Below are 10990 nucleotides of genomic sequence, written 5' to 3' on the forward strand. Positions count from 1 at the left end.
ATTTTCAAGGACTAGAAGTTGAGAATGGCTGTAATAATACTGAGCACTTTTGAATGATCAAAATGCTTGTTACTCAGTAATTCTTTGAGTAAGTATTAAGGTATGTCTGCAGTATTTTGCACATAGAAGACTGAAGGTCTTGCGTACTGCAAACCAGTGATATTTGGACTAGATTTCCAGATAGAAAATTGGTTCACACATATTGGCTTTGAAAATGTCTTCATCTTATCCTATCTGTACTACCTCTTCAGAGAGATAATGTTGTGCATATCCTAACCATACATACAACCCAATGTTATACATGTTAAAGTCAATCCCCACTATCCATGGGGTTAGGTTCCTGCAAAACCCAGAGGGTAGCAAATCCACGGGTACAGAGCCTCTAATCCTATGGGAGTAGCAATATCCTGCTGGAGATAAAGGCATCAAATTGTGAGTGGAGACTCATTTTTCATTAACATCTGCTTTTGTATTTGATTTGGTCCAATTGAGAATTCACATTTTGTGGCACCATTTAGATTGTTTGTTTGAAATAGAATAAATGTCTTCTCCCTAATTTTTTTTTTTAAATACCATTAGTATATTGCAGAAGCTTCGGGCACTGGTTGCGATGAACGAGAACCTCAAAAGCCAAGAGCAGGAATTCAAAGCACATTGTAGGGTAAGTTGTAGAAAGTTATTCCAGATTGTGTTCGTACAAGGCTTCCTTTTGAGGATCCAGACATACTCTGGATTTGTCTATAAGAACTGGTGTATGGGTTACTTTAGTAACATGCCAGTGTGGAAAACACTTCCATATTGTGATAAAGATATCACAGCAATAGCATATGGAAACCATTTTGGAGATCCAGTGATCAGAAAGCAGAGTGCAAACATTGCAATTGCATAATTACTTGGATCTCCAAAGTGGCTTCCATGTCGAAGGTGGAACTGCAGTATGTCAACACACTAACTAGTACATTGGACTTCACCAGCTGTTCCTGTTGGTATTACTAATTGCTTTGGAAGTGGGATAAATATCAGAAAAAAATAATTTGTATTGTGAAAAGGCATTTGTATAAATGTAAAAGCATGGAGGAACAGCATGAAATGAGGCAAAATATATTTGAATGTTCAACCTCTGTAGCTTAGTGGTTTTTGGATGCTGGTTACATATCCCTAGCAAAAAGTATTTCATTATAATTTGGGAGCACTGTACACTGCAAATGGAAGACCATTTGGAAATTATTTGAGGGCTTCAGTAAGAGCTGTTGTGTGCAGTAGTTATTGTGGTGATAGATGATTTGTAATGAGTGCTGACAACTTAGAGCTAATTTTTTTCTCTTGGGCCCACCTTCTACACGTGCATTTGCATAGGAAATAGACTGTGTATATCCCATCCTGCCCCTAAATATGAACCCATTGACACTGTTGCTTTACATAATGAAGAACTTTTGCCTCTGGTGCCATAAGCACAGAAAGTCGCAATTTGTTTTTTGTGAACATGTTTGCATCTCAGGCTTCTTTCAAATGCATAATTCATGAAAGGCCTGTGACTCTGGCTTCTGTGTGCATAAAGAGCATAGTAATTGCTAATGAAAAGAAACTATAATTGTCTTGTTCCTTAAGGAAGAGATGGCACGTCTCCAGCAAAATATTGAGAGCTTAAAAATAGAAGCCGCTGAAAATGGAGAGGAGAAGGTAAATGGCACATATTGGATGTACTTGTTAACCAGTTCTGCAAACTGTTCTTCTCGTGATTACTTTTGCTCCAGATCCCCTTGCCACTATTAAAGATGTCATCCTTGTTTATGTGACTAGTGTTAGTTCTGTTAGTGGAAGCTGTTAGGTTTCAAAATGAACATTTGATTTCTGTTTAACAAACATTGACTATTTTAAATTCTCTCACGTTCTCATTGAGGTCAGCTTCTCAACAAGAAATCAGTGTTTATTAATTTTATTATTGTCACGTAAGGCCATTGATCTATTTATTAGGAGAATTTGTGCCCCACCATGGCAGCCTTCTCCTTAGGGAAGCTAACAATCAATCAGATTAATAAAACAGTTATTAAAACAATTTAATACAATAAAAGCAAAATCAGAAAAAGATAGCAGTGAAGATAAACACAGCCATCAGAATAAAAAGCAACTGAGGCTAATCTTTTAAAGGACCTGGAAAATTAAAAGGTCTTCACTTGGTACTGGAAAAGCATGAGAGTATATTTGGCTGGGGTGCTACCACCAAGAAGGCCCATCTGATCACTGCTTGTCTAACCTTAATGAAAAGAGCCTGCCTAACTCAGAGAAGCCCCCGTTTCTACCTCAATGCAGAGGCAGAAGCATTTTGAGTATTGAGTTGTGACTACAAACTTTCCATACACTGCAGCATGCTGAAAAGTGTTTGCAGTGCATCCCATTTTTAGAATATACTGACCCATAGGTGCAGACTTTTTCTGGTTACCAGTTCTCTGGTGGTCTCAAGGATTCCTGTCTTGGATGTCATTAACTGTAGTTTTCCAACTTCCTGCATAATACCAACTGTGATGAGCACCACAGGGTCACCTGAAAATAAAGCCACATGTCAGGGAGGAAACAATGCAGCAGCTCATTTTCAGTCCTCCAAACCACTGAAAACTATATCTGTAAAATGACATCTTTTCCTTGTAATACTTGATTTTGATTGGTTTTTTTTAAAGTAGGTCTGGATCAGGAATTGATTTTAATTTTGTATCTTTAATGTTAGGAACCTGCTAAAATTATAGACCAGCAATACAAGATGGAGAAAGATAAACTGCAAAAGATTAGGCTGCTTCTGGTGAGTTTTCCAAATATGAATTCTGTGCATTTGGAAGATGTGCCTGTTAAAACTGCATTCATGTCTTGTTGAATTTCTGGTGACATGAGAATGTCAACTTCCTGTAATGAATGGTCTGAAGTGCAAGTGTCATTTCCAACTAATTATCTGAAAACACTTCATTCTGCAACAGAGAGCCTGAGGACGTGGGAAGGAGGGGCAGTGGAGCTCTTGATTTCATTATCGGGTTGTTTCGGAGTGTCAGTTCATTCAAGCAATCCAGTTGTCTTTTTTCCTAACTCCCCTCAGGCCCGTCGAAATAGAGAAATCGCCATTTTACAACGCAAGATTGATGAGGTGCCTAGTAGAGCTGAATTAACCCAGTACCAGAAGAGATTTATTGAACTTTACGGTCAGGGTATGTATATCAAACAAAAGTGTATTTCTCACAGCTAAGCAGTGGAAAGGCGCAATTGCACTATAAACCTGTGGAGCATGACAACTGTACCTTGCTAATGCTGTTGTAGTGACGGCTTTCTGACATTCACATCATATGCCTCTACTTACAAGGGTTCACAAAACGCCTATAAAACGTCCCTTGAGGGCTGACGACGGGATCCTTTGGAGTGATTACTAATATGTTTCACGGTTGGCTTACCCACCTAGATCAATGATATTTGCTTAAGAAATGTTGCTTTGAGTGGTGTCATATGAGGAGCCTATTTATATAATCAGTGGGTGGAAAATCTGTATATGCAGTAGATACTGGGATATCTTATAGTCTTACTCTTATAAGCGTAAGAGTGTAGCTCTTATAGTCTTACAATTTTGTGGGTGTTACTATATTTAAAAAAAGAATTGAAGCATTGTTTCCCCAACTCTTCTGTTGAAAAGATAATCAGAATGTCTAACAACATTAAAAAAACAACAGTACATTATTAAAAAAGTAGCTAGGAAGAACAGAAGCCAAACAATCCATTAAAACACTTCAGTAAAAAGTCTGAAAGGTTTGTTGAAATAAAATTGCCTTTACAGTCCACTAATAGGCAAGTAAAGATGGAGCCACTGTCCATCAATGGAACTTTACTGTCCAGCAATAGGCAAGTAAATAGGCAAGTAAAGACTGGGAGAGCATAGGTGCAGCAGCAGAAAAGATGCTTCCCCTTGCACCAATCCACTGCACCTCCTCAGCTGAAGAGACATGGAGCAGTGACTCCCAAATTAGCGCTTAATGTTCAGGTTCATGTGAGAAGTGATGCTTCTAATGGTAGCTTGGTCCCAGATTTTTTTTAAAGAACACTGCCAGGACTTTTGAATTGAGCCTGGAAACCTCAGAGCCAATGGAGCTGGCTTAGTACAAGTGATTTAATATATAACATGCTAGCCTTAGAAAACTGTCTGAGAGTCTCAGTTTGAACCCTTTTAACCAATTTGCAAACTGTCTTCAGTAGACATTAGATTGTGTTAGAATCATCCAATCCAGGTGTGATTAGGGTATGAATAATCAAGGTTTCACTTAGTAGGGATCAATTTGGTGTACCAGCTGAAGCTGGGAAAAGGCTTCAAATGTATTTGCATCCAGTCCCTGGCATTCATGTCAATCAGATGAACTAGGGAGGGAAGGACCCAAAGAATTGCACACATACCATCACATGCCCTATTTTTAGATGTGGTACGTCTCTCAAGATACCGTTCTTGCCTCCCCCAGCAAGCCTTAATATAGCAAATTGGTGATTTAGGGGAATATTACCGTATTGTGTATTACCATGATTTAAGTGAATAATACTCATGAGAATATTACTACTCATGTACATCAGGAAGCAAGATGGGAGAGCCTCACACAGCTAATGTACAGAATTTGGGGCTGGAAAAGTGAGATCTGGCTCGCTGGTCTGACTGCTCAGCGGAAACCCCTTTAAGAGCAATACTACATCAGATGACAAAGGTCTCCTTGAGTTTTTTTTCCAAATGCTGGTTATTCTAATAGTAAAAATTTTTTTATGAGGGGACCTTCGTGGGAGATGGGGTATTGCCCACCCATGCAAAAGACAGAGAAGCTGTTGATGATATTAGTAGAAGAACTGGAAAATATCTTGCTTTCAGTATGTTGATTTTTGGCTCTGGAGTCTCCCTCTAATGAAATCATAGCCTGTAGAAGTTTCAACTGAATTGCTCAGACGCAACATGCAATTGCAGTATTGAGTGTGTTTAAGTTGTTGCCCAAAGATACTTACTTCCATGTACTATATTCCCAGTTTTAATTTCCACACCTCCACTGTTGTTAGCTGATCATGCTTCCAATGTTTAGCAACTTAGAAATGTGGGGTCCCAGTCCATAAGTGTACAGCCTCCAGATTCTCACTTGCATTTGAGACTTCAAGATTTGACGGTTCTTATTTATTTTTTTACAAGCATCTTTCTAGTCTTTTCATAGTTGCCATGACTTACACTTAACATTCTGATGGCAATATTTACTGGTGTAGAGTTCTGTCTTGAACTATTTCCATCACTACTGCTGTTTTCTTAGCCTGGTTTGTTCCTTTAAAAAAAAAAAAAGATATTTGATTATGATATATATGTACACATGGTGTTGTGTTCTTTATCAGCAGCCAAAGCAAAATAATATATGGCTTTTGCTGCTCCACCTCTTTAGGCTGCTTGGTACCATTCAATGGTTATAGAGTGCTCCGTGTCAAAAATGGCATTACATCTCTCAAGATACCGTTCTTGCCTTCCCCAGCAAGCCTTAATATACCAAATTGGTGATTTAGGGGAATATTACCATGTTGTGTATTACCATGATTTAGGATAATAATACTCATGAGAATATTACTACTCATGTGTAAGTTAAAAAAATATGCCTTAAAATTGACCCTGAAAACATGGGTCGACTTATACACAGGTCCATGTGGTGGGCAGAGTTTCTGCAAGCAGCTGCTTGGTGAGGTGGGGTTTGGACTGGGCTGAGAAGCAGGATGCAGGGGGGTGAGGAAAGAAAGGAGCAATTTTACTTACTAGTAATTGCTCTGAGGCAGCAAAAGAAAGATACTTTTTTTTGGCTATTTTAGAATCTTCTCCAAATAAGAAGATGGCTAAAGGCACTTATGAGAATTGTAGACTGTAGGAGGGCTGCTATAGAAGTGCATCTCTTTACTCCTCAACCTTCATTTCCCTTCCTGTTTGGAGAAGAATGTAAAATGGTTCCTTTTTTTCCTTTTTGGCTTTTTGCTGCAGCCTCAGAACAATTCCTGGTAAGTCAATGTCAAAGAATTTCACACTACCTTAAGTTTCAACCCTGACTTATCCAGGGGTCATAGAAAATTCCATGATTTTTGGCTCAAAACCTGCCCTCAACTTATCTTGAGATCCACTTATACTTGCGTATCTACAGAATACCTTTGTCTTTCTGATCTATGCTAAACCAGCATTGCAAATCATTTAGAATAACCCTTCCTGCTTTACGAGCTAAAATTGTGTCACTTCCTATAAATTTATGTGAGCTACAATTCACAGCAGGTTGGTTTTATGTTAAAGATGTATTGCCTGAGTTTTTTAGGTTAGCTGAATACTTGAAGGGTATACTTTTTCTGCCTGTGGTATGAGAACATGTTTAAAACTTGGGTCTCTTGACAAAAAACAGTATTTGCAGACTTTGGTCCAGATCCCGAAAAAGAGCATAAACTGGTTGCTGCTCCTGAATGTTTGCTAATTTTTCTTTCTACCAATACCCTGCTGTACCTCACTGAATGATATTCCAAAGGGTTCCCCAGTGTTTCAGGGTGGAATTTCAGGATGGGCAGGAAGGAGGAAGCGGGAAGGTTAACAAACATGGAAAACCCTCATGCTTTGCAACATTTGGATCACAGCTGCTAGTCTACGGAGGTGTAATGAAAGGATAGCCATTTGTATTAAGTATCACTATACTTGTACTTTTAAAGAAATACTTTTATCTTTCCTTTCTTGCAAAAAGAAACTCAAAACATCTGGTCGCCCAAGAATGGCGCTAAAACAAATTATACAATACTGTTGGGAACAATAGTATCTAGAAACACTAAACTGTATCATAAGTTTAGTCATGACTGACAACCCAGTCTTAAAGGCAGCGCTGCCGGCGGGTGCAGCAGCGCCAAAGCAGCTACTGCTGCAGCCGCCAGAGGTCTCCTCAGGGGAAGTCCTAAGCCCTGCAGTGAGGCTTTTCAAGTCTGCACCAGCTGTTTTGCGGAGTTCAGGATTCAGTGGAGAAGGGCTCCACCAGTTGCATCTCCCTTCCACCCCAGTTTGTCCCCCCTGCCCCTAGACCCTCACCACCATCTGGAGCTCTTACTTAGCTCTGGACAGCATCCAGCCGGCACTGGGCTCAACACCAATTGGTTCTGGGCTGGTGCCAACTTGGCGCAGGGTGTTGTGGGCATGCCTCACAGCATGTTTGTGACACCCAGTGCTGGCGGTATGCTTGTACTGGTGCTTAAGAGCTCAGGATTGGGCTCTGAGTTAGCGATGACTATGGGTTGTATCCTAAGGTGCAGAAGTTCCCACATGGAACTTTACTGCACACAGCAGCTTCCCAGGGTCCTGAAAATCCACATCTGATGGTTGAGGAACTGTCTGGAGTAATACTGGCTGCAGCATGGGGGAATGGAAGACTGTTGGGAATGGGGGCGTATTTGACAAAAATCCCCCCTGCATAGATGATCAGTGCAAACAGAAGGCATTTGCAAAGTTAAGATACAACCCTAAATCCCTTTGAAATCAATGGGGCTTAGTCATGATTAAATACATTTAGGATGCAACCCATCATTTTCATTTCCAGCATCACACTATGCTTTCTTGAAGGCTTTGTCAGTGTGCAATGGTGATTTTTTTTTTCCAGAGAAACCTGTCACTTTGTAGTGTTCACACATTCCATTTTTCCATGATAACAGGTATTCAAAGATTACAGTTCAATCCTCTTAATGGTTATGCTTCAGATTATGGGTTCTCAAAGATACTAGATATTATCAGGGACTGCTCTGCACATTTCCCTGAATGTACCTGTTGAGCAGGTGGCCCTGGCAGCCAAGTGGATGATGGGAAGGAGACTTTTTAGTCATCAGTGTTGCTACTGAAGAATCTGAAACCACTTTTTTGTCCCTGGTAGATTTGGTAACCATATTATCACTCGGGACATTTATAAGGTGTTCTCCCTGGGCAGCCTCACATACATTTGGAAGCTTGATCTATTGAAGAACAATGCCCTTCTGAGTGTGTGTCAGTGGGAATGCATTTTCTCAAAGATCCAATACCAGTCTCTTGGGCATAATGGTTACAATGGCTATTGGTTTACAGCTGATTAAAGCTGTATTCACTTTGCATCCTGCAATTCTCTAGAAATTGCTCTCTTCATTATGCTGCTTAGTTGTTCATTTTGTGGTGATGTTCTACTACAGGTTGAACATCCCTAATCTAAAATGCCATTTAGCACTGACAAGTGGAAAATTTCACATCTGACACATTTGCTTTCTGATGGTTAAATGTACACAAACTTTGTTTCATGTGCAAAATTATTAAAAATGTTGTATTACCTTCAGGCAATGTATATAAGGTGTATATGAAACAAATTTTGTTTAGACTTGGGTACCATCCCCAAGATATCTCAATATGTAAATATTCCAGAATCTGAAACATTTCTGATTTCAAGCATTTCGAATAAGGGATACTCGACCTGTATAATACAGGTATATAGATTGTGAACACACCCATGTATTTGTTAAATTCTTCATATTTGTTTTCAGTGTCAGCAACTCACAAAGAAACCAAGCAGTTCTTTACCCTTTATAACACGCTGGATGATAAGAAAGTTTATTTGGAAAAAGAGGTAAGCTTCTATTTAGATGTTGGGGCTGCACCCAACACCTGGTGCTGGAAAACTGTATAGGATTGGGACCTCAGACATGATTCTTTTTTGGTCCACATGTTCAGGTAGTCATCAAGCCATGATAAATCTTTACAGTCCACATCTAAACCAGTCCACATCATCATTACTGAACCAATCCTATTGCTTGAATGACATTAGATTTTACATTAGCTTATTGCATGGAAACTTTCTATAAACACAATTCTTTCACCCTCTACTCTCCAGGTTAACTTGCTTAATTCGGTTCATGACAATTTCCAACAGTAAGTAGTAATACTTTCTTTCTAGTGAGCTAGTAAGAATAATCTTAGTAGTTTGACCATTAGATCTCCTCATGATGACCAACCTAGATAAAGAAATATTTGTACAAGCAGAGATTTGTGTCTTTTTTGGAAAACTGCATAAATGGGTTTGAGTCAAAGAAACAAGAAGGAAAGTAGTGGAAAGGAACTTTCCCACCCACCCCTGCTGAGAAGCAGTTCCTGAGAATTGGTGGACTTTTGAGAACAGGGAGCTGCAGGGGGCTGTAGATGGAGGCCAGGATCTGCAAAAATTCTGAATCTGCTTTCAGAATATCTTCTAAACATCTGCTTGCTCAAGGTGCTTCCACTCAATTTTGGTGGATTCCGCTCTCCATCTCCCCTGTGCCATTTTTGCCCCATGCCATCCATGCCAAAGGTCTCTCAACCCGCATCTCCTCAGTTGTGGCAATGGAAACAAGAAGGCAGGAAAGTCCCATTCCACAAGCCTCCTTCTGCTCACTTTTGGTTGGATCCAAGTCTATATCTTTTTACACATAGGAGACGTTCCGTGTTATAAATGAAACCTAATGTAGATAAAATGCTGCTTTTCATGCACAAACAGTTGTAAGAAATTGTTTTGTTGCCCTGCTGGATGAGCACATTTTTAGATCTAGCCTCAAATATAACAATTCATATATTTCATTGGCACCAATAGAACTTAAATAGATATCAGTTGGATCTAAAGAACTGAGTATGCATTTGCAATTGTCTTTTCCAATAGTGAGTCTTTGCACCCATGGCATGTCACTATCAATGGCTCTCTAGCCTTGGGGGTTTTTTCTCAGAGACCCATGCAGTATGTGAGGTTCCGCTTGTTGGATTCTTCCCCATGCCATATTTTAATGAATGAAGTCAACATTGTATTTCTGCACATTTGCAAATTGTCAGGAGCTCCCTAAGAAGTCATGAGCTTACTAACCTTTTCGCCTCAGTAGCATATAGGCTCAGCTGATGATTTTGTGAAAGATTGGGTGGTAGTTCTATTACTCTTCCCCCCCCCCAATTAAAAAAAAACTGAACACAACACAGAGAAAAAGGAAGCTGGACAAATGTAGTAGAACCTCTTTTTTTTCAGTGTCTATTTTCAGACTCTGTGGTTTGGCTTTTGTCTTTCTGTCCATCACCTGCAAACAAAACTTTGTCTGTTGAGGTAATTCTGAAAGTAATCAATACAGACTGGAAACACGTAGCATGGATGCTTGTTCCTTAGTTGAGCTCTTTCCTTTGATACCCTTTTCTTTCAGAGCCATGGCCTCTTCTGGTGCTCGAGAGCAGTTTTTGCGGCAGATGGAACAAATTGTAGAAGGAATTAAACAAAGTCGAATGAAGGTTAGATCATTTCCTATTTATAGTAATTTGTAAAATCGTACAGTTTGTGTCCATTAACCAAACATTTAATAGATGCTTTTATTCATTATGTTACTACATGGCCTTCTTGCTTCTTTAAATATACAGGCCACGAAATTCTAAATATCTAAATAAAACCAATTAAAGTACAGTAAAAATGTTTGGAACACAGTTTGCCCTGAAAACACATGTCTGGAATTCAGCAAATGTATACTGTAACCAGCCTTTGTCAAATTATGCATTTGTTCTAACTTTGCCAGGAGAGGCACTTCTGGGAGTAAGCATGTCTCTTTACAACACAATTAGCTTGCATGTCTGGTTTGATTCTGAGGTTCCCTTTTTACTAGAAGAAAAACCACTTGAGAATTGAAAGATCTCATGAGTTTGTATTCTGGCGGTACCTTATCTCCCCTCCCCTTCCCTGTTACCTACAGATGGAGAAGAAGAAGCAAGAAAACAAAATGAGAAGAGACCAGTTAAATGATGAATATCTGGAGTTGCTAGAAAAACAGAGACTCTATTTCAAAACTGTAAAAGAATTTAAAGAGGTAATTGGAAAGGTGGGATGATGGTGGAGCTGTAGCTATGGGAAAGAATGCATATGCAGAAATACTGTGACTGTTCCAAAATGTTACCAGATACCTGACGGAAAGTGGCTTGCTAACACTCTTGAAG

At 39.5% G+C, this 10990-nt stretch overlaps 1 protein-coding gene across 2 annotated transcripts in view; it reads left to right on the top strand.

The window, feature by feature from the left end:
• CCDC93 (coiled-coil domain containing 93) overlaps window positions 1-10990 on the top strand; it is a 45663-nt gene that overhangs the window by 32517 nt on the left and 2156 nt on the right. For both annotated transcript variants that reach the window (XM_066611862.1, XM_066611863.1), the window contains 8 exons: window positions 580-661; window positions 1609-1680; window positions 2723-2794; window positions 3083-3191; window positions 8545-8627; window positions 8892-8929; window positions 10213-10297; window positions 10750-10863. In XM_066611862.1, the coding sequence (XP_066467959.1) occupies window positions 580-661; window positions 1609-1680; window positions 2723-2794; window positions 3083-3191; window positions 8545-8627; window positions 8892-8929; window positions 10213-10297; window positions 10750-10863 (655 nt within the window). The remainder of the gene's footprint in view (window positions 1-579; window positions 662-1608; window positions 1681-2722; window positions 2795-3082; window positions 3192-8544; window positions 8628-8891; window positions 8930-10212; window positions 10298-10749; window positions 10864-10990) is intronic.

The sequence above is a fragment of the Tiliqua scincoides genome, chromosome 1 (assembly GCF_035046505.1).
Source record: "Tiliqua scincoides isolate rTilSci1 chromosome 1, rTilSci1.hap2, whole genome shotgun sequence".
Lineage (NCBI taxonomy): Eukaryota > Metazoa > Chordata > Lepidosauria > Squamata > Scincidae > Tiliqua > Tiliqua scincoides.